This window comes from Tyto alba, unplaced genomic scaffold (assembly GCF_018691265.1).
Source record: "Tyto alba isolate M040663 unplaced genomic scaffold, T.alba_DEE_v4.0 Super-Scaffold_7, whole genome shotgun sequence".
In the NCBI taxonomy this organism is placed as follows: Eukaryota; Metazoa; Chordata; class Aves; order Strigiformes; family Tytonidae; genus Tyto; species Tyto alba.
The window spans coordinates 592,281-617,519 of NW_024881328.1; the positions used below are offsets into that span (position 1 = coordinate 592,281).

The window sequence follows — 25,239 nt, forward strand, 5'->3', positions numbered from 1 at the left end:
AGGAGGTCAACATTCGTCTCAGTCAAATGGCTGTGACAGCTCGAGGACTTGGCCGTATTTCAAAGGCAGAACTGGCTGGTTGAGGTCACGACCAGGTCTGACAGTACCTGGGTATGGGGGAGCAAGGCTGTGGGAACAATACTAAAACTTATGAAAACTGCAGATTTCTGATTTTTGTTAAGATGTCTTGAGCAGTATGATGTTTTTTTAAAATTACATAAACACAACTATGATCTTCAGTTTCTAGACTGGACAGTTAACTTAAATTCTTGGTGCTACATACCTCTTCTGCAGGTATTATGTGACATGGAGCAGTTTGAGCCTATTATCTTAGCAAGCATTCCATAAGTTGAAATGTATTTCTGATCTAAGCAGTCCTACTTGAGAGAAAAATAGTGATTTCCATTGCCTATCTTAACTGCTTGAATAAACTGCTGTTGTCATCAAAAAAAGGCAGCAGCTGAAAAAATTAAGTATTATTTATTAAATATTTCAAAAATGGTGATAAGCTGTAAAAAGCTAAATATATAATTCTGTTGAAAATGTACGTATTTCACACATATTTCTTTAGTGTTCTAGTTTACTGCTTGGCTAAGCTTTCAACACTGGAATACATCTGTTCTGTCAGGCACCCAGTAGCAAATGGTTTATTCACAGGGATTTGTGCTTGCTGCTTTGGCAGAGCTGCCAGCCAAGACTTAAGTGCCTGTTACGACGGCATGTATTGTCTTACTTCTCCTTTATCTTTCATTTTAAATATCTACATCGAGAACACATTTACAATTAAATGCAGTATGAAGGCTTAAAGCTTTGTATAACTGTAAAGTCTTGCTATAGGGGGCTTTTTCTAATAAAATGGCATATATTAAACTCCAGAAACTTGTAATACACATTACAAGCAACTGACAACAGCCAGCACCCACACAACGAGATTTCATATTTTCGCTTTCCTTGCTGATACAGGTTAGAAGCAATTTTCATAAATATTTTAACTAAATGAGGTAATTTTCAGTCTTCAGATTTTCTAATAGCTATCTTCTTGATTTTACTAATATGCCTAATTGCTGCACCCACTCTGCTGGACACTGTACAAAGTATCCCAGTCATTTATGTCCCACCTACAAAAATGAAGCAGCTCTGCCACCAAGAGCAAGCGGTCCTACTACTGGCTGGGTGCTTTCAGCTGGCACAGGCACGCACTAATGCTCCGGGTACAGATTTAGGAAGCTGCATCTGAAATCCTAGACCCAAACGCGGTCACTCCTGCCGAAGGATGCTCTTTCAGTTTGAAACCCAGAGCTGAGAAGCGATGCCGGCCCCGGCAGCCCCGCAGGGCAGCGGGGCACGGAACGCCAGCCCTGAGGGCGGCAGGACACCCTACAGCCCTGCGCTGCCGACAGCCGGCACTGGCCGCGCCACAGAAGCTCCGCCACGCCACGCCACGCCACCCACCACCAGCGGCTTCCTGCCGGTACCAAGAAACAGCAGTTCAACATGAGTGCCTGGCACGCCTGGCCACCCCCGGAGGCATCCTTCAAGCACTGTTTTAGTGAAACGGTGCAGCGCAGTAGCTACCGTGATGCTCACCGCCCTGTCAGTCCTGCCGGCAGTTCCAGCCCGCGCCACCTGATCCGGCACCCCGCACCGGCACTCGCAGCAGCCGTTACCGTAATGCAGCTGGCACACACCGTCACCTGCTGCACCTCACGCTGTGCTGCGCAGTAGATGTACACTCGCAGCAAAAATAACAATTCTGGTTTGTAGCTCAGTCTACTATTGGGTAAGATAATAAGTATTTACATATGCAGCTGAAGTCAGTATTAAATCATCACTCCAGTTTAGCACCAGAGCAACTCATGAATAAGCTACTTTATATATATATATATATATATATATATATATATATATATATATGTACATCAGCAAATTGCATAAAAAAACCCAACATTCTTCCATTCTACTGGCATTCAAAAGCTTTGACGGAATTTCAGAAAGGCTTACAGTTTGGGTAAACAGGAAACAAAAATATGAATATTGGGGCTATAACAAGAAACTTTGCAAGTTTCACTCATGTTCGACGTAGACATGCAGAAAATGAGCATTTCCATATTTCTGTGGAGTCAAGACAAACGACAGCACACTGTAATTTTCAACGAGCAGTCGATGCTGCCTGAGTAGCACAGCTGAAGTGCCAAAGTAGAGCCAGCATTCAGCATCAGAGACTTGGAATGATGTCTTCTGTATCTCAAGGTGAGTGGTTTTGATCTCCCATTCACTAAGCTAAACATCTTAAATAGCCTTATTAAATGATGGATTGACTGGAAAGACACTGACTCTCTAGGTCCCAAAAGTTAGAGTAGGGGACCCTATAATGCTTCCTGAAGGCATTTGGTAAAACTACAACCTAGAAAATACGCAATTCATAGTGCATACACACCAAATGTTGTATGCCCACCTTAGCCACCGATGAAACTACCTATAAGCATGATTCTTACTATATTTACATTCCCAGGACTGCCTGAAGTAAGCAAGTTAGAGACTGTACAAAACAGAATGACACACATCAATGGAAACTTCTGTCTAGTATTTAGGTACAGTCAAAAAAGCAAATGCAAACCAGTCTGTGAAGAAAGCATGAAAAAAATCCTGAAAATTTGCTGATGTTACATAGCCCAGTGGTTCTGTTCTTGGTTTTCCTCCTTTTTTATTTCCCCTCCTTGGAAATTAGCAAAGATCAAAGATAAGAAAAAGTAAGTTAATTTCCTAGAACAAATCTGAAGTAAGGGCATTTCAAAGTTGCATCAAATAGTAAGGACAGAGGAAGAGACATGCAATAAGACTGTTTCAAAAAACAGAAGAACAAACCTGACACAGTCCATTCTCAAGTTCTGAAATTAAGGTTATAAGATATTACCACAGTCTAAAACATAACAAAGTAAAAACCAAATCTTTATATATGATTATTTGTAACATAGAGAACATAATCTACAGCCAGATTAATGATTTGTAATACACGACAGTAGGAACTGTAACGCCTAAAACAATCATAGCACGGGCCAGTTCCTAACAAAAGGAGATGCCTTCATTCTGCCACGGAGATGGGTACTTCCCCAAACGTTCAGCACCAGCAGCTGTCAGGCGGCCCGATCACCAGTTATTTTATCTAACATAGCAAGTACTTCCTAGCTAGCCACTAATAATGGAATTAATCACCATTTCTTCTAAATCGTTAGGATAAACAGACTTAACATCTGTGCCCCAAATACTCTTCCAACAGCTCTGTGATGATCAGCTAGGAGATCTTGATTTAAAATTATTCATTACTTAACTGAATTCTGTCAAATACATTTTAGCCCTGCTTTTATTGTGTGCTGAAGCTCTGCAAAGAAAATTAAGTATGTCTTTTCTTACTTACTGTTAAAATTTAAAGTAGTGCTTTAATTGATTTGTTAGCAGATTTCAGTAAGTGTAATATTAGTGTAAATGAATAGCTTAAATTACTGCGACTTCTTCCCTGTTCCCACCCCAAAAGCACATACTGATTCTAAAGGTAATTTTTACAGACTTATAATTTGCCATGAAAGTTCGGTGACATCATATAACGCAATATATGTAAACAATTTCAAATGCAGATTTTCGGAAACACTGACATATTTGATACGTCATACGAAAATGAAACTATTTTCTGTAAGGACGATTACACCCAGGCCGGCTCACGGTGAGCAGCCGTGTCGGGATGAAGTTGGTGCCGCACGCGGTGGAAGGCCCGAGCGCGGGGGCAGCGCGCACTCCGCTCCGCAGGCAGAACAAACGTTACGCAGCTCAGCAAGACGGCGTGCCGGCTCCCAAGCAAAGCTACCTGCTCTGTTTAGACTTTTTATAATCATTCTCCCATTTTAGGAGAAAAAAATGCGTGACCATGAAATGCAATCTATGTTCATCTCACAGAAAGCTTACAGTGTTCAGAGTGCAGTATTTTACTGAATCACTCTGGAGTATTTTCCACTCCTACAGAAAGTGCACGCTGTACGTCAATTGGCATTGGGAAAAGCAGAAAAAATAAACCATCCTAGTATCTAGGAAATATGTGCTTTTTACAAAACTGAAGACTTCAGGTAGCCACATTATTACTCAATATGATTGTTCAGTACTTGAAGTGTTTGTTGCTTGATTTTTTTATTTTTTTAATTATTTATTGCATTGCCAAGAGGGAATGCATCCTGATGGAGTCTAGTGTGCCATTTACGTACTTTTTTTTTTGTTAAAGTGTTTGTGACAAACTGCTTTTACGAATGCAGTATTTTACAATCAGATTAGTAAGTATGAGCCTTTTGGTTCCCCATAGCACTCAGTTTTCATGAGTTACACACAACAGGTAACTCACAAAAAAAATTAGTTGACTGTGAGAGTCACACAGCCAACTCCCACCTGTGAGGTCAGGCAGTGAGTTTTATGAAGCGAGTCTGAGCACTGACCCTCGATCCAAAGGGCTGTCTACCTGCATCAGCACATACTCCAACACACCTAGCAGCCCAGAACTGAACTGAGTCAGTGGTGCTGCAGGTGGGAAGGTGGTTGCAGCGTCACCGTGCTGCGGTGCTGCACCTGACTGCATGGGAGGCCGAACAGCCAGTGGCTTCTTCCTAGAAACCTGTGCAAGTTATAGCACGAAACAAGAGAAGATACAACAGAAACCTTACATTGTTTTTCCCAGTCGATCACCTCCCATCTTATAATGTATAGCACAGGTAAAAATATTTAATACTTCCATGTAACACTAATCATGCATCATTTCAGACTCTGAAGAGGTTTGAAAGTGTACAGGATGCCATGAAATATTTTAGAAGAGCTGAGCACAACACCCATTTATAAAAATAACTATGAGAAGAAATAATTGTAACAGGCAAGTAACCTACAGATACACAAAAATAAAGCTGTATTGAAATCCAGGGTTGCACTTGATCCAGTGCTTCCTTCTCCACCCACCACACTACAGTTGCTTAGAATAGGCAGATCTGCTCTTGTTCTCACCTTTCACACTTCTCTGGGGAGCAAAACGGCCAACTACTCCTGTGTGTTGCCTGCATTTGCAATATAGTTGTAATACAGGCGGGCAACAAGCAGACCAACAGACCTAAACTACAAGTACCCTCTGTTTGTTTTGTTTTACTCATCTGGACAAAGCAACACCTGCTTCTCTTAAGGACCAGCAGTAACAGAAGGGACCATGCTTCTGCAAGGAGAGTCCTTCCCAGGCGCGCAGGAGGTGACAGCCCCACCACAGGTGCCCACCTCTGGCCAGATTCAGCCCGGCGTGCACCTGCACCCCGCACGGTGCCACATTTTGGGCTGGTGGCCACGGAGACTGGCTGAGAAGCTACACAAGTCTAAGCTGTTTTAAGGTACCGCTGCTGCATTTCCCCCTTCCCTCAGTGGCTGTCCCCACAGCTTCCTCGGGCTGGCACTGGTGCCAGCAGGTGATGAGCTGGCTCAGAGGGACGGTGACTGACCCACCAACAGCCTGAAGCCCAAGCTGCAGCCACCAGGACAGGTGGATGCCGCCGCAAAGGTACCCGCGGCTTCATGTCAGCATCTGTTCTGCAAAGCAGCACCACCTCCAGGCCAGTGCCGGCTTGCAGGAATCCAGTTTTGGAAGTGGGTAAACCAGAGGCACTGCTACATGCACTGAGGTCAACAAAATTCCACAGCTGGACCTCTGAAAGGAAACGCTCCCGAACTTTTAAATCCCATTAAAGGAGATCAAAGCACTGTCTTTGAAGCAAAGCATCGTAGATTTCTTCAGGGACAGAAACCTTGAACAAAGGATGAAAACAAAAAGCTGTATGCATCTCATGCTTTAATTTTCCTTGCTTTTTTCGTTTTTGTCATTGTTATGTTTTGTTTTTCACCTAAGACTCTGTTGGACAATTCTTACATCTGACTAGGAGAAACACCAGCTTGCTCTCTAACACCTGACTTCTCTGTGTTTCTGGGAGCAGGCTGTCAGCGCTCCATGACCAATCTCTCAACACTGCATTCAGTTTCCAAGCCTTTTCTCCACATCCCCTTTGTGTTTGTTTAATTCCTTGTCAGCCTTGGCAAAACATTTACATCACCAAGCCTGGGGGAACGCGGTACCTTTTTATGGCTATAAATATTGCCACTCTATTTGTGTCTGCTGTGATACTGCCCTAAGAGACTGTTTTACCTTGATTCTTTCAGCAACTCTTTTAACTATACTGGAAGCAACTGGTTGTGAAGAAATGAAAGTATCTAATTCAAATACACATTTATTTTTTTACCAGCTTCTCACATGTCTTAAAAGGGATAACCATATTAAAGAAGTCAAAAAATTAACCAGGGAAACACACATCTCAGAACATATTGTCTAAACTAAATTTTAATTCCCCGTCTCTCAGTAAAAAAAGTGATGTAGCATATCATTCTCCTCTATACAGAACCAGATTGAGTTGGGGTAAGAAAATTTAGAAAAATAACAACAGTGGTCAGAATACAGAGGTGTCTGTATGAACTAAGAATATAATTAGGCTTTTATTTTAAATGTGTAAAATACTTTATCAATAACTATGGAAAACTTATGGCCCAGGAAACAAGAGCTTGAAGAGTTTATCTAGATACACAAATGTACTCGTGTCAAAGTATACTATGAACTGACTTATGTGTTAGCATTTTCTCCCCCTAAACTTTCATCATATTTGGTTTTTTTTTTTATATAAACAAACATAATTTAGCCATAAGGAAGCAACTAAAAGTAGTAATTACTCCATAACGCTATAAATATGTTTTCTATCTTAGGAAATTATAGTATTTGATAGAAGTACAGGATCTAACTTACTGTGTAGATACTGGTAATTGTACATTTTTTCAAAAACTACACAGTATTGTTTGTGGGATAACCTAACTCTGGTGTTCTTCGTACGTCAAATTCTCTGGACTTGGGATGGAGAAAACCTTTTCCTTTGTGTTACTCAGGCAAATTCACTGAAAATGGACATTCAAGACTGAATGAAAAGTAGTTGGAGGCATAAAATAACTTTTTACTTATTCTTCTACAAGAATTTAACTTCTTTAGCTTTCAAAACAAAATCTGAACAACTGCTAGAGAAATATGTGGATCTAGAGGGAAGACAGACAAATATGAACGGTGTAACATAGTCATCTTGTCCAAGGAGTATTTCTGAATATTTCAGAGTTTCTTACACAAAAGTTCTCATGCCAGTAATAATACTGTCAAATGACAACTCAAGTCACATATACAAACAACTGTGTTAGCTGGTACACCAGATTTTTTTAAATTTATTTTTAAATAATCGCCTCCTGTTTCTTAAGTTTTTCTAGAAATAACTTTCCATTTAACTTGCAGAAAAAATTATTATTGTCACAGGAAGAAACATTTCAGAATGATATCCAAGTTTATTGCTGAAAGAATATAATAATAAACAGTATTTAAGGCAAGAAGTAATAAAGTTCAGAGCACAGTCTCTATGCACATGCCAACACGAAGTTTGGTGTAACTTGAAATGCAGGTATAAACTTCTCATAGGAGAACACATTGTTATCAAGGCTTTCAGATTTGAGAGCTACCAATCATTTGATATGCTTGAGATGAATGAGTACCCAAATACATTTAGAGTTTAAAAGTTTGCTAAGGAATTAAAAAACCATAAATAATCCGAATATTAGTTACAGCTGAAACACTAACGAAATGCTTTGTTATAGTTATTGTCACTGTATGTGAAATATATTAGGTATGCTTCACACTAAATATGCTAACAGTACACTAATAGCAAGATGTTCCCTGAAAACAAATGTAACAAAAGAAAGTATTTCAGAAAAGCTGGATGAAACTAGATAGTTAATTCTGGAAAAAAAAATAATTGGATTACTGCATTTAACTAGTACTGTTACTTTGATACAAATATGGATAAGTCTACTGTATTTCTCTTTGGCTGAATCTTAAAATTCAACATAATTAAAGAGAAATTAAAGCTTTACATACACTCTATTGAAAATGTAATCAATTATTAGAGAGGCCTTTTTAAACTGTCCCATAACTCTTTACAGCAAATCTGCATATTTTTTTTTTTAATACTTCAGATATTAATGGAAGGTGAACAGCTATCAGTGAAAATATAGGTATGTAGGACATAAGCACCACTAAAAAGCCCTTTAATTTATGGGACATATGAAAGTAAGTCATCAGGACCTGTACCTTGTGCTGGCGATACTTGGTGATTCTGCTCCAAGCCTACATCTTTCTAGCTGATTAGCCACAATTTGCCTTTCCACTTCCAGTTCTCTGGTAAGTCTTTGAAATTGGAGCTCCTGAAATTTCAAAATAAAAAGAAAAGCATTCTTGATGTTAAAAAGCGGGTGTGGATTAATTTTGAAATAGTCATTGTTTCATCACAATGTTTCTTGTTTTTCACTCTTCCTTAGTGGAATGAACTATTAGAAGATTAAAATGGGAATTTAATGGTTCTTTAAATCAGTGAATCATGCAAATATCGATTTATCACCTGTTACAAAAGGAAAAACACGTAAACATTTCTGGATTTTATTCCTCCTGCAACTAAAATTTTTGTGTCTCTTTATACTGCCACAATTGTAACAAGATCAGCACCTCTAAAGTCAGTCTTCAATTTCACTATAAACAAGGTATACTGGAAAAGATTGTATCCAAATCTTTCCAGATGCAAACCTTCAAATCTTAACCTATGCTATGCTCTCACTTATGTATTCAAAAACTTAAATTTTATTATTTCAAACTGGCTGAGGGTAGAGATGTGTTATTTCACCTTTCTTGATTTCAGCTTTTGTTATATTTCTTGGTCAAAGGTACAAAACCTCAGCCTTTGCAAAAGGCTTTTGGAACATAATGCTCAGAAGATGACACGGGAAATACAAGCGCTGCACAGAATGTTTATGTTATTAAAGTCTAGAAACATTTTCTCTAAACAGGATACTCTGAAATCAGTACTATGTCATCAAGAGATATTAGTGATGTTTTCATCCACAGTTAGCTTTTGTTAACAATAGAAAGGGATTTTACTGAGCAACTGTATTATTTTTCAAACTGATATTCTACATCCCCTGAAGTTTAAGTAAACTGTTCAATACTATTTAAAAATAGATGAACACTGATATTTAGTAATCCGATTAAGCGAGTCTTACATACAAGTCAAATACAGCACTGAAGCATTCCTTTAATTTTGAAGTGCAAATTACTAATAAGGGTTTTTTTTCCGATTATAAATCATGTAACTGTATTACATAGCAGTTGCATGCCTTGCCATACTACAAGTCACCTTCACTCATAGATTTTCGTTAATGCAAACTATTCTTTCACACCCTACGTTACATGGAATGAGGCTTAAATACTTTACTTTCATGAATGGTCCACGAGAGAGCTCTCTGTTTCTTGCCGTTCGTGCACCTTTCAGCAAGGTACAGCGTAGCTCAGCAATGCACCTCAGCGGTCTGCAAGTACCTCTCCACCTCGCACAGCTCCGGTCCCGCAGGGCTTTATGGCAGTGCAGCACGGGCAGAGTACCAGTGGAGTAAAAAGCTACACTAAACCCAACGTTTGCCTTGCAGAAGCAGGGATAAAGGGGTTTTTTCTACCAACAACACATTAAGATTACCTCCAAGAACCCCCTAAACAGAAGGATAATTAGCACTGATTTCGTTAGGAAGCCAGCTAAGTCAAACGGCAGTACTGCTGAAATGACTCCATACATTAGATGACAAAAAAAAAAGCGCTACTTCAGAAAGTCTGATTGAAGCTCCATACAACAAACAGGCCTGTTAAAGATACACCACACAAGCTATTGGCCCTCTCAGATGATAAAAGGATTGTAGACACTTTCAAACATTTCTCAGAGCTCACAAACCAAACGGAATAAATACACCCTAATATTCCAAATACTGGCCAGCAAAACTGCCTCCAGGACAGGAAGCTCAGCCACTACCACCACAGGACACAAGCATCCACAGAACAAGACTGCATTTTTCTACGACTGCTCTACTAAGAACAGTTCAACAGAACAGAATACTCTGTAGTTCTGTTAAAAATGAATATGCAAACCGCGGGAGCAACGCGAGGGAGATGTGGTCCCCAACTTCCTCCTGGCCACCTCTTCCCTTAGGTCAGCATTTACTGTCAAGCTTCAGCATTAGAAAAGCTTAGAACAGTCAATGCTCAGACATGAAACAGCATTTTAGGACCTATGTCCTAAACTTGGACTTTACTAAAACCTGCCTTCAGACATAATTCTAAAGCTAAATTCTTTTAATCCTGAGACCTGATGTGAAAAGCCTCATGAACATGATAACCTGCAGACCCCTGCAAATCTTGTGGGCCTGTATACAGACTAGAAAGTATGGATAATACCAGAAGGTTTGTATGCCATGTAACTGCACCCAGTAGCAGAGACCCAGTTGTCACAGCCTGATACGAAGTCAGCACGACTCAACTTCATGTTATAGCAGAGATAGACGTGCCACCTGTTGGTTGTCCAGACAGTTTGTCATTTGGAGAGAAAATACTAAAAAGTGTATTAAGCAAAAAAAGTCAAATTTATAAATGAGAATTCATTTTCCAATTCTAAGTCTGAATATAGATAGTACATCGATCTAAAAAGCTGATTCACCAGCCAGTCATTAACATTCTAGTGGGGAATGTAATGATTTTTTAAAAAAAAAAAACATTCAGATGCTGAAGCTCCAAGTTTGGAAGCAAATGTCAGCAAGAGCAGCTTTTCCCCAAGTCAACCACGATGTATTATATAACATGTAACAAACAAATCTTTAAAATAAACAGTATTGCATAGCTTGCTTGCAGAAATAATATAAAACATTTACTCTGTGTGTTAAGCTGTTTTCTGTTCCTTACTTTTAAATCAATATTTAAATAGTCATGTCATCGATCCAAACTATGAATTTGAACACAAGACTCAAGGTACCTACTGTTATTTACTGAACTTTTAATTAGATGAATAAAATAAAACATATGCGAGCCATTATTTGCTTCCAGTCAACCAATCTCTATTAATTTGCCTTTTCATTTCAGGCTGAGACATTAATGAAAATAACATTATTCTAGAAAACATATTCTTAATACATGCTATGAATACACATTGATCTGAGCTCTCTCCTCCCTTCACTATATGCTCCTGCACTCAGTCCTTTACACCAGTTCACGTGTGTTTCTGCAGAGAGGTATTTTATAAGGCAAATGTTATCACTAGGCAACTTTTGCCATTTTGCATTCCAGAAGGAAAAAAATTACAGTAAATCACCAAATTCTACAAAAAGTTGACATTACCTATAAAGCCTATTTACGTAGAGTGAATTAATTAAAAAGGAGTATGTAACAAAGGTAACAGGACAAACGTCCAGTTCCAACAGTTACAGTGCCAAAAATCAGAAACACAATGAGGGAAACTGAAATCTGGGCTTGGCAACCAAGCTTGCATCTACACAGTCACAGCTTTTTAAACTAATTTGCCACACACTTCTGTCCTAAAGGTGTTTAAGAGATGAACCACTTAATTGAGACCTTCAGAAAAATCAATATTGATTTACATTTTACAAGTGCAAAACAATTAGAGGTTTAAAAGACAAAAAAGCCCCGCTGAAACAAAAAGAGAGACCAAAGCAAGAGAAGTCTTCTCTAAAACACTACAAAAGTGTAACAGCTACAGAAAATACTATTTTTTTTTCAGCATAGAAAAGGGATCAAAATAAAATACAGAAAGTGGAAGTTATGCAGTATTTTTCTCATTTCACAGTGTACTTTATAGAGTACTAATATGTTTCCTTCCCACCTTTCCTGAGAACTCCTTAGAGTATATTCAAATTCTTCATCTGGAAAATAAAGGTCTGCCCAATTTCAATAATCAACTCAGATTTTTGAGGATTTCAGGTAATTAAAAAAATAGGATCAGTGAGATTTTTGAATCACGGGCTGGTTTGGGTGGGGAGGGACCTTGAACCCCCCCAGTGCCCCCCCCTGCCCCGGGCAGGGCCCCCTTCCCCCAGCCCAGGGGGCTCCCAGCCCCGTCCAACCTGGCCTTGAACCCTTCCAGGGAGGGGGCAGCCACAGCTGCTCTGGGCACCCTGGGCCAGCGCCTCGCCCCCCGCACAGGGAAGGATTTCTGCCTTAGAGCTCACCTAAATTTTGCCCTCTGGCAGTTTAAAACCACTGCCCCCTGCCCTGTCACTAGAGACCCTGGTAAAAAGTTTTTCACTGTTTTTCTTACGATCCCCCTTCACATACTGCAAGTCCACGACCAGGTCTCCCTGGAGGCTTCTCTTCTCCAGGCAGAACGAGCCCAACAGTCTCAGCCTTTCCTCACAGGAGAGGATGTGAGAGCTGACCTGTAAGTCCTCAAGTGGGATGTGAGAGTGCAGTTCCAGCCCTGCAGTCATTTTTGCAGCCTCCTCTGGAGGTCCTTTAACAGGTCCACGTCTGTCTTGTACTGAGGACCACCAGAGCGGGATCCAGGCGGGGTCTGACAGCGGTTCAGTGGAGGGGGAGGATCACCCCTCTCGACCTGCTGGCCAACAGTGCACATTGCTGGCTCATACCTGATTTTTCATCCACAGGATCCCCAAGTCCTTCTCTGCAGGGCTGCTCTCAATCCCTGCATCCCCCATTCTGTACTGGGCATTGTCCTGACCCAGGTACAGGACCTTGCACTTGGCTTTTTTGAACTGCACGAGGCTTATGTTGGCTCATTCAAGCCTCTCAAGGCCCCTCTGGATGTCATCTGTTCCCTCTGTCAAGGTGAATCAGCTGCATCACTCAGCTCAGTGTCACCTGCAAACTTGTTGAGGGCACACTCAATACCACTGTCTATGTCACAGGTGGAAAGAGTAAATAGTACTGGTCCCATAGTGGACACCTGAGGGACCCCACTCATTACTGGTTTCTACTTAGACACTGGGCCATATTATTACTCTTTGAACATGGCCATCCAGCCAATTCTTCTGCCAGTCTAACAGTCCATCCAACAAACCCGTCTTTCCACAATTCAGTAGCAAGAATATTGTGGGGGCCCATATCAAAGGCTGACTGCTATGGCTTTTCAAATATGACCGAAAGTGGCTTGGCAACTACATCAGCCAGCCCCCTCGGGGCCCTGGGATGAACCCCATCAGGCCCCATGGATGGCGGTCTCAAACCTCACCCACACTTACAGTGGGAGGGATGTCACACCTGCCTTGAGGGTCAGGGATTGGAGAGATGTGGGAAAGAAATTACGATTGAAAATTAAGGCAAAAAATTAAAAAAAAACCAAACAAACAAACAAGAAACCAAACAAAAACAAAACCCCAAAATTATTAAAAACTTCTTAAAACTAAATTTACTTCAGTTAATTTAACTGAAAGCATCATGGTAGGAAAAGGGAAGAACTCTTTTCTTTTTCTGATGATAATTCATTTTTTTTGCCAGAAAGGTTGGACCAGGTGACCTCTGAGGTCCCTTCCAACCTGGTACTCTAAGAATCTACGATTTTCTATCTTGATATATAATCTCTTAAACATACGCAGTTTGGTCTCCACAGTGAGAATGTAAGTCCTATCTAGAAAATTTTACAATTTGGTTTTGATTGGCAGAATGTTGCAGAGATAGACATTTAGTATTGTACTGCTGTGTGTCCTGCCCAACAGAGTTCTTAATACAGACAATTTTATCTTAAAAAACAACATTGCGAAATAAAACTGTTATAGGTAGTTTCACAACATCTGAAGTAACCAATTGCCCATTTAAGTAAAAAAACCTTATTTTTTCCCCACACTGTAAAAATCTAAAGCCAGTTAAAACAAAAGAACTGTACTTCTATTTTTCTTGGGGGTGAAGAGGTAAATGCAACAAATGGACAATGTAGCAGAATTTTATTTAATTATACTAAGTTTGAAAAGTAAAACTCACTAGCATGCTATCAGGAAAACTGTGCTAAGGAGAAAAAGGACAAAAAAAAACCACCAAGCCATATCTGGCCACTTCTGAAGTACCTGCACTGTTGATTTTGGACCAACACCATCAGTTGTCTCTTTACAACATTCTTCATAACTTTATATTTTGGTGCTGACAAAAAAAAAAAAATAATAAAATCACAGTGCAGTGAACTGCAAGGATGTAAAAGGCATGTAAGTAACTTGCCATTTTTAAATCATTCTGATACTCAGGAAGATCTAATGTATTTTGGAAGTGCAAGCAAAGCAGCAAAAAAAAAAAATACAGCTCTAATTTCTAGTCTGAGTAATGTTTTTATGTGTGCAGCCTGTGGTTCCAATTAAGTTGCAAAGTTTACATGCTTTTTGAACAATGAGTGCTGACTTTTCTGTATCTCTTCTTAAATTTGGTGTCTGCAGCTGTAAGGTGATATCTTTTAAATACTTACATAAATAAGAGGGATAATTTTAGAGGTAGCATCTTTACGAGTGGAATACCTTGTGTTACGCCCTTCATATCTGAGCTTAAATCATCATATTATTATAGAAAACTAAGTCCTAATCAATTCTAAGTAAGTGCATAGTTTATGCTTCCTCATGACGTTTTACACCACTGAATGGATGCTTACCATGACCACGTCTATCTATCAGACACTATACTATTTATTACAGGAATCCGTTTGAATTTGTTTCTCTAGCCAGCTTCTCTGAAAGGAGCAGGAACAGGATGCTCCCATACAACGCTGGCTGTTAGAGACACAAAAAGCTGCTGTCCTGGGCAAAAAATCACAATTAACTGATTTTTATAGTAGTGGGTTGTGACAAAGTGACATGACAGGAGTCAAATGAAACAATTAATAAGCTTGTTTCCATTTGTAGATCATCATCTATGTGGCAAGAATATACTAAAATTATAGATGCAGATTACAGAATATGCTGCTGTACAGCATCCAAAGGACCAACTAAATCTTCTGAAGCATACACACTACAGTGCCTTGACCAGAGCTACTTTTTTTCAAAATTACTCAATATACATCAAGGGAAAAAAACCCTACCTCTATAATTCTATTCACCTGTTCAGCATTAACTACTTAATCACCTTATAAAAACTACAGCTTTTGTATTCATAACCTAAATTCCACTGGAAAGCCACAGACCATATTTCTTAACATGAAGCTACAAAATATGCTGGCTTTAAACACACATTTAAGAAACAGGAAGCACATACATGGTTCAAGAAAGAAGAAAGCATCTTGCGTCAGAAAGGCAATCATACAGACTGCAGGCAGACAACCTTCCATGAGTGAAAACCAGAACCCATCAAATTTCAGAGCTGTGTAATTGGAGCCTGAAGTTTCTGGAGGAGGGACAGCCCCTGCAAGGTGTCGATGCTGCAGTGTATACCCCAGGCGGCCACCAACAGCTCCTACCTGGCAAGCTCTGCATGCCAAGTGGTAACCGCTCCGCAACAAGGCCGAGAGCTCGCTCAAGAAGACACTTCAAGGTCCTCACTGCCGCAAGACACAGACGAGACAAGTTATACCAAGCCTGAAAACAAAACACTCCTTTCATCTGAAAGCTAAGCAAGTACCTCCGACTGGTTTGTGGCTCCCACACACTATGCTGGGCTATTAACAGCGAATATTTGAAAAGAGGTAAGGAATGGGAATGTAATTTGTATGACTGACCATACAGACTATCATTCTCCTGTTGCAAGTTTTGGCTAATAAAAAAAAAGGTTTAGAGGCAATTCTGTGCTTTCTGTCTGCATCCCATTAGGACACCATGTTGCAGAGATCCAACGTTTTCATTTTTGTTAACGAGGAACTTTTATCCCTCAGTAACTTGGATGAGCATAGAGAGTCTACACTCACAACGATGAAAAATAAAAATTACTCTCTTCCTATCCTGTTGCGATTTGAAAACCTCTGGCAAAAGACAGGCAACTTAAAACTTCAAACAAACAGTGATCCAGTTGGCTAACTGAAGGTTTTCTGGTGACAACTACACAAGAATCAGCAGCAATGACACAGTCAGTGAAGACAGCTCACAAACTCTTCTGGAATGGTACATGCCTGGCTAGTCAGACCAGGATCAGGCAGTTGGGACATTCAAGGGAGACGATGCCATCGACAGAGATGCTTCTCTTGCAGCTTCTGGGCTCCTACCAGTCCGCAGTGGTTGCTGTGATAGAAGCCATTGCTAGGATGCAATGTTATTTCAAGTTGTAGTAGCACTGGGATACGCTAAGTTGTTTCAATTGCCAAATGCCACTGTCTTTCTGAAATATTAAGGTAATTGTAAACTCAACTATGAAATGCTTCCTTAATTATAAAAATGTTGCCTGTTGAACAATTCAGTTAGGCTTCTTCCGGTAGTTTGAGTTGATGACCTAAAAAAGTGCAGCCTACATTTCAGAGGAATGCTTTTACCTTGCATTTACTATTTCTCATTGAAAAATGTTGGTGTAGAGCCACACAACTCCCACTGCCTATGAAAGTTCAAACAGTGCTAAAGAAAATGCAATTACATTTTTGGACATTTTTTGGATACAAATGTGCAAAGTGGACTAGAAAAATTAAGTTAATTTACACCTTCACATTAACTTCCTGCACTGATCTATGCAGAGTTCTACATGTTTCTACTTGCTGTAATTCAGAGCTAGATCAAGCAACTGACTACTTAAAAACACACTGTTTTCCAACATATCACGCTGTAGTGACCTAGTATTTGAATTCGCTACCAGTATCGATTGAGAAAAAAAGCAACTGTAACTAACCATATTAGATCAACCTCAACATTTTCTGTAAAAATAAAGTTTACTCACGCACACAACTGCATTTGCATGCTTTCAGTATCTCAGTATCTTCCAAAATAGAAGACAAAAGATTAAAAATTGGACAGGGTAAAGAGAACCACAGATTACAGGATGTGAAATGACACAGCTCCAATTATTGGCTGATCTCACTTACTCTGTATTCAACAGCAGTAGACCATTAAAGCCCTTAATACTTTTATGCCTGCATTGTTCACTAGTCTGGTAAAACAGTTTAGTGCTGCTCTAGCTGATGAGGGATCAAAATTTAAGCAATTCATAGAAAGCTTACTCAATGTTAGAGAGGAAGAATGCCACTTGAGGTATTCACTGACTCCATTTGAGCAGCATCCTCTTTGGAAACCGTTTGTTACGATGCTAGGGGTTTTTTAATGGGTGCTGAAGCAAAGTGTGCTGTTCTGCCAGCTGGTGACTAGAGTTCAGTTGCTGCCGAGTAGATAAGCTGGTAGTCTAAACATAAAAGTGTTACAAAAGGTTTAAATACTCAAGTATATCTCAGGGGTACTCACAGTGCCAGGCAGGCTCTTTTTCAAGTGGAGTTTCTCCTCAGAAGCCTAACAGTACATGCTAGAAAGAAAAATTAATTTCTAGACTTTCATATGAATAAAGGAATACAAAGAATTTTGAGTAAGGAAATGAGTTAGTTGTTTCATCTGAGACAGGAGTGGCATATATTTTGTCCTAGAATAAAAGTCTCGGGAAGTAGACTTCTCAGACTTGATTCACCAAAACTGGAAATACTTGTAAACAGCATAAACAGTAAACTTCAAAGTTCTGGGATTAAACAGGGAAGAATGACCTATGCAATTGAACACAACATTAAGAGAGTTGGAAAAAAAAAAAAAAAAAACAACCACAAAACAGTTCTTCCAGTCATTCAGAAAATGTTGACAAAGATTTTTGTTTCAGTCACACAAAGCTTGGAAGTCCGTTTAATAAAAAGTATCACTTCCATTTCAGAGCTGTACACATTTACCCACCTAACTGGTCACTAGGTGCATGCAAATCAGAAAGTAAGACTGTTCAAGGTTTACACCTAATTACTGAAAGTGCATTCAGTAAGTCTTTTTCGGGTATCTTGTTGAAGCAACATGTTTACATAGAGTACTTGTTATAAAGCACTATGTATCTGGATAGGTAATGAAAACTCTCAAACTTAGTATCAAAATACTGTCGTTCCACTAAAGATTTTTTTCAAATATGCAATAATAAAATGTTTGCTGTATGGAGAATACATTCTTTCTTCTGCTTCCATCTAAAAAACTGAGGGGTTTGCCTTTCCTTCGCCCCCTCCCTGCCGCAAACCCTATAAAAAACATCTCAAGAACTACGTAAATAATTTTGTACTTAAACAATAAAGACAGGTAAAAAGTGCACACTTCATAAGTATATGATATAGTTTGACAGAGTTATACAAAATGAAAGGATTTTGCTGAAGTGTTGAACAAAAGTGAACACTTCCATTCTTCACTCAGGAAACCCCAAGAGATTTAGGATTATTCATCCAAAAGCATAACAAATCATTCTTACTCTATTGTCACCTGTTTACAAAAGAAAAGGTGAAAAGTTGTCCGTCTTTAGGTGTCAAAAAAAGAACTAGAACAAAGAAACTACAAAAAAACCTGCCACTGCTGCAAGTGCTTTTCATTTAGTAAAGAAATTAAAACCAGCATATTCATGTTACTTCTGAAAACTGGATCCATAGGTAGTTTTTCCTGTGACACCTTTTCTCTCAGCCCAGTCACCAAAAAGGAAAACTAACATGCTAAGCAGGAAATTCACAATTCCAAATGATCCCATTTAATCTTGCCAGTTCAGCAGCAATTCATTCCAAATCCAGCAGCGTACGCTTGCATGTGTAAAGCAGCAGCGATTCCACAAATCTATCTGGAGCAGTTGGCAACTCGCTGCCCCTACATTCCAACGCCCCCCAAGCTGCTGCTATGATGTTGCCCCTATCATTTTTAACAACTTGTTATTTTAGTATGAAAATACTCAATTTACTTTTAATATGGACGAGACTCCTTATAGAACTCAGCTAAACTTTTATCCAAATACTCCCTAGAATGCAAAAATATAGACACATACATTTTAATGCTTTAGTTTTACTTAAAACTCGTTTCAGCATTTCCTAATACTTCTATGCATTACAGCACGGAAACTTTGTAACATTTCAGAAGTGAAATACATGTTTCAAAAAAACAAAATGAAACAAATCCCACAGAAAACAACCCCCTCCCCAAACAGAAAAGCCTACAACCCATCATCAAATCCAATAAAAGGAAAAAAAAAAAAAAAAGACCAAAATACATTTCAGCTTCATTCCAGTTAGCCACCCGATCTCCCTTCATTCAAAAAGGCCTTCCTCCACTAGAGATGCAACTCACACGGATAAGAGTCAGTCCCTCCCTTGATTTTCATCCAAAAGTATATCCACTAGCGTATCTGCAAACAGAATAACCTAACCTGGTAAAAAAAACTATCCCCCTCTACCCCAATCAAACCCAGTGGTGGTTGTGGCGGTGGTGTCATAATTTATATCAATTAGGGATGTGTTTTCACATTAAAACAAAACTTGAGCTTTGTCAGAAAAGCACAACGCTGTAGTCATCTAAATCTCTTCACAGAATACACTGGTTCTGAACACGTTATTTTATAACGCTAAAAGTGAATTGAAATTAATCAAGGGAGATTGACACAGCTGTCTGACAATTGTCTCAATGAGAGACTTCCAAGTTCAGGACACACACTCATTTAAAAGTTGCTTTAAATTAATTTGGGGTCACAGGAAAAAGAAACAAATATAAAGTTCATCTAAAGTGGCTTGTAGAGCTCAGACTAATTAGTGCAACATTTTATATAATCATATCTATGCTACTATGGTAGGAAGCTTAAAGTAATTTAATAAATTTATCTACCTATTTTAGAACCACTGTAGTAATTTTAAAAGTTTTTATTAAGTCAAAATCTTGCACAATTTGACAAGTAATAACAGAGGCTTTTCTGAATTGTGTTTCCACTGTAGTAAGTGTTTCTGAAATAATGAAGTTAAGGTGCAGCAACTCTATTTTACAAACACAGACCTACTGGACATAAAGAGAGATTCCTGTGTAAAAGGAAGTTAGGCTACAGCAAACACCAGAGTAGTTTCTGTTCAAGCTTAATAAAGTAAATAACTGCATTGGAAAATATTCTGTTCCGGGCTGTCTGCCATACAGGAAGGGTGTTGAATATGTCAGTGTCCATAATTATTATCCACAGAAAAAATACCAGAAAGCAACAGTTCAGCTATTAATTCTTTCATGTTCTCATTTTCACGAGTGAAGTACAATTTACATCTTCCTCCCCCCTGCATTCATTCTAACATATCTATACATTTTAAAGTTAGGCTACAGTTCTGAAGTTTGCTTTTCACTAACTACTGAACACGATTTTAATTGTATTTTTTCCTTTCACCAGAATTGAGTTACTTAACAGTTCACATATTTAATAGTATTTTTATATATGGAAAGGGTTTTAACCTAATTTTTAAAATGAAGAAATATTCCATTATAATTTTTTCTCTAAGAATAAGATTAAAACATTTGGGTAGGAAACGGAATGATAACAACTGCCTCTTTACTGTATACTTACGTATCAATCTATTATAGACAATGCTGTCGTAACAGTATGTTCAGTTTAAGCAATCATCATTGCATCAAAACTGCACAAAAGCAATCCTGGACAGTAATCACAGCAGTGGGATTATTGGCTGCTGATCACTAGCAATTACAGTACTGCCATTTATTGCAATGCTGCTCATCAGCTAAACTACCATTACAGGCGTGTTCTTTGTGAACTGCAAAATAAATGGACCAACTTTAAACTGAGAGAGGGCAGATTTAGGTGAGCTCTAAGGCAGAAATCCTTCCCTGTGCGGGGGGCGAGGCGCTGGCCCAGGGTGCCCAGAGCAGCTGTGGGTGCCCCCTCCCTGGAAGGGTTCAAGGCCAGGTTGGACGGGGCTGGGAGCCCCCTGGGCTGGGGGAAGGGGGCCCTGCCCGGGGCAGGGGGGGGCACTGGGGGGGCTTTCAGCTCCCTCCCCACCCAAACCAGTCTGGGATTGTATGAACTTAATATCACCACAGAGGTAGGTACTTTAAGCAAATGAGTTTAACATCTGTGATAAGCTAAGACAGCACAAGGCAAACAACAGTCTCAGATGATGAGAAGTGACTTAAGACCAATGTAACTCAGGTGACTGAGATTGCTCATATCTCAATAGCCTCCAGCATTAATATCCTTTGTATTGGAAGATTTAATATTAGTTTTAAAATCACTAAGACATTATTAGGTTTGCTATTGTCATCTTAAAATACTTTCGCAACTATTAATTTAGGCATGAAAATAAAGATCTAAATTTCATCACACTGCAGAAAATTTTAATTTAAGAACAAAGGTTCTATGGGTACGAAATCCACTGATATCATGATGGTATAATCCAATTCTCACTCTTTTTAGAAAACATTAACATGGGACAACATATGAGACCAAATACATTAAGTGTTTGCATTCAGAGTTAATACATTGAATGGAGAACTGATTTATTTTGAAGTTCTGAAACAGAGACAGTGAAGCAGACATTCTGAAATTCAGATGTTACAATGTATTAAGCCAAGAAAGATGATCATTATTTCAAGTTCTAACAACAAAAGCCGAAGTAACACTTCTCCTAGTGTTTTTTTTTTTGCACAAAAAAAAGACAAAAAAGACAAAACAACACAAAAAAAAAAATCAGTTAGAAAGTTTCTTGTAAAACTGCCATTTTTTTTCCACTTGAATGATTTTCATAAATTAAGGTTGAACTTTATTTCAGACACAATTTTATTTTCTCTATAGAGACTATCACCAAGATAAATGTCCGTAAATGTGTTGCAGATTTAAAATATATTACTGCTTTGGCATTGATAACTAAAACTAAATTCAAAGTTTAAAACCCAGTCTTTAACAAAATACATTTAATCATACCAAATCTTTATATGTAAATTTCGCTAACACTGTACACAACTTTGCAGAATGTACAAAAAGGACTGGTTCTCAATGCTGCACCAATTCCACATTAGCTTTTCTTTTTTCAACAACAAACCTGCATTTCAAGTCTGATTTACAACAGCACGTACATTCCAAAGGATACAGAATAACATAATGATGCTTCTGTTCAATGCAATTAAATGAACCCATTATATTCAGATTCTAACATTCTGATATACAAAATATACTACAGCAATGCTAGGCAACACATTTTAGAAACAGTGATGATTCTTCCTAGCAACACAGTAAGAGACAACAGATCACAACGCATACTGAACTTCTGAAAACAAGGCATATATATACCTGTTCCTTTACAGAAGCTAAAATGGTAGTGGCAGTAGTCTCTGGTTCCATGCCTGGGCCTGCGGAAGTTTCCTGTGCTGTCTGCGGCAGCCCCTCCTCCACCATTGGGGTCTGTTCAGGGGCTGGCATTTTGCCTGCAATAACAATATTTTAAAATAGTTTACATTTTGAGCCAGTGATGTTTAAAATTCAAGTTTTCAGGATTATAAACTCTCTTGTCTTTTTTCTAAAGCCTTTCCAAACTTAACCAAATTACCAGAGAACTTAGTATTAATATCAACCCAGGTTGCTATTACGATGCTTCACCTCCACAAACTGAGATCAGAATTACATACAGAACATGAGGGCCAAGCAGAAGCAAGCAGGCAGTATGACGTTAAAAGATTATTTTTAAAATATCACACTATTCTGTAGTAGTTACTAGAAGTAGCAAAACCCATTATGCGTGAAAAACACTAGTGTTAAACATTAAGAACACCCAGGATCAGTAAAAGTTTACCATGTGCAGTTTTTAGCATAGAAGAATGACAAGTAAGAGCAGAACGCTTTGCTGTTAGGAACAAACCAGGGAAGAGACTAATTATGGTAATAATACTTCTAGTGTTCTTTTTGCAAGAGAGGAAATTAAAACACTAGAGTTAAACCAATTGCCTTGAGCTATGGATAGCGTGGAAAGGACTGACAGGATTAGCATTCAAGAATCCCAAACTTCATTATCATGGAGGCAGCACACTAACAATTCCAGTACATGTAAAAAAAGTAATTAATTTGTTTAACCACAGAAGTCACTATTAACTAATATTACAGAGATAGTTATGAAGTGTGTTTAGTACTTTGAAAATATTGAGTAGGTGGTATTCATGTAGCTTTTGCACATATACTACACTTTAATTTCCTTTAGAAAAAAGAAAATAAAGTTTGTGGGGTCTAGCATTAAGAGCAGTCAATATTTAATTTTAGATTTTCAGAACAAACTCACATGATATTCCTAGAGGAGACAAATCTGAACAGCACCTTCCTTGCCTTCATTTCACAAAGAACAAGGAGCAGCTTACATTGCAAACAGGCTCCAAGGCCGGGAACAGACTCATAAGACCTCTCAGTCCTGACCTGCTTTAACCATGACCACCCCTTCTCCACCACCTGCCCCTTAAATGCTGAATCAGCATAAAGCCGGGCATACAATACCCTAAAAAGATACAGGGCAATCTACAAGATCAGTGGCTGTGCTGCAGAGCTGTGCGTTTCTGATTTGGCTGGAAGAGTAACTGAGCTGGCCCGGGAGGGATCTCTCCTGCCATCGCCCGCCCGGCTCCCTCGCTCTCGGGATACCTTCTGCACTGGTGCCTACATGCAGAGGCAGAGCACAGGCAAAGCACGGCGTTGTCAGAAGATTTCTAGGCTACTCCAGGCAGCCTGGGGCAGAAAAGAGGAGTGGAAACTGCAAGAGAGGCAATGGAAGAAAAAGTCCTTTTGTTCTGCTTTGTGTACCGTGAGAGGGATGGCTTCTGCCTGGGCTCACGAGCTGCTTCCAGGGCGTTAGCAGGTGGCCGTTAGCAGCCACGCTGCTCCGGGATGCTACAGGAGAGGGTAGCCCAGTCCACCTGCAGTTTCACATCGGTCACTGAGGGAATCAAACAGCAGTTTCAGGGAAGCTGAAGCAAGATGAGCGGCAAGAGGCACCGGGGCTGCCATGGGGGTAACACGGTGCATGGTCACTCCTGGGGACGGAGGGAGCACGGTAGCGCAAGAGGCTCCCGGGGCTGGGCTCCCTCCTGGAGAGGGGCCTCTCCCCTCAGCCACCGCCCCGGCGGTACCGGGAGGGAGCTGAGTAACCCGAGAAGGGTCTGTGTAAGCAGCCCATTCTCATCTTACACCCGGATTGCATTTATCCTCTGGAACAAGGGAAAAATAAACTGCACAAACACTGCGCTGCCAGGTTTCCAGCATCAGGACTGCGGAGGGAAATCTGAGCACGCCAGTTCAACGACGCAAAGCACAGCTCCTTCTCCTCAGCTCCCCTTCCGACGGGATCGAACCACAGCCATGGCAACACAAAGGCCGTGCCACGCTCAGCCCTTCTGATCTGAAGAGCTCTCAGCCCCGAGCCCGCGTCTCCGTCCCGCCGCGGCAGAGCCCTTCCCTCACCGCGCCCGGCTCTGAGGGAGAGAGGAAGGCCCCGCCGGCGCCGTGCCCGCCGCTCCAGCCCGGCCCCGGCCCCGGCCCTTCGCTGGGCAGCCGGGGGCCTGGCGGCACGACCGCGGCGGGAAGGGAAGCGAGAGCGGGAGAGGCGGGCGGCCGCCTCCCTCCCGGGCCCTCCCGGGCCCTCCGGGGCCCTCCCGGGCCCGCCCGGGCCCTCCGGGGCCCTCCCGGGCCCGCTCCCCCCCCGCCGCACCGGACGGGACCGGGCGGGCAGAGACCGCCCCGGGCAGCGCTGCCGCGCCCTCCGGCCACCAGCGCCCGACCTCGGTGCTAGAATACAAGAAGTTGACCGAGACAACAACAAGAAGTAACAACCGTTTCTTCCACCGCTACTTTATCCCACGCAAGACACCTCAATCTGTTGAAATGCCCACGGCAGTACGTGCCTGAAGGAGACCAAGGTGGGTCTCTCGCAACTGGAGTTGAGCTTACTCTTGGAGAATAGGTATAAAATGACACTATGTGCTACTTGCCCTTCAAAGTACCACCAAATGAATAGCCAGCCGTACCTGGCTACTTTTGAAACCACATTTTATTCATTGCCAGCTTGTAAATACAAAGGATGCCACACTGAGATTTTTATAAGCCAAGCCTGGCATACACCTAAAGCTTCAGGGACCCTTGTTTCTACAAGAACCAGTCAAATCGCATTCAAGCAAGCAGAATAAAACCCATGCTATAACAGATTTAAGACAGGATTTGGAAAAGTCAAAGAAAAAGATGTAACTTTAAGGCTTTAGAAAATAAAGCGTATTAAGGTTTTACTTGTAAAAAAACAACTCTTTCATCAAGCTGTAATAAACCAAAGAATCACTGAACACATGTTCCAATTCCCTGGGTCATACGTG

The 25,239-nt window shown here is 40.3% G+C and overlaps 1 protein-coding gene across 1 annotated transcript in view; it reads right to left on the reverse strand.

Annotated features, from left to right (window-relative positions):
* PKP4 (plakophilin 4) overlaps positions 1-23,700 on the reverse strand; it is a 75,349-nt gene extending 51,649 nt beyond the window's left edge. Inside the window, 3 exon segments of the mRNA XM_042783718.1 lie at positions 8,234-8,346; positions 22,190-22,323; positions 23,681-23,700. Of these exon segments, the coding sequence (XP_042639652.1) occupies positions 8,234-8,346; positions 22,190-22,318 (242 nt within the window). The 5' untranslated portion in view covers positions 22,319-22,323; positions 23,681-23,700.
* Between the last annotated feature and the right edge of the window lie 1,539 nt (positions 23,701-25,239).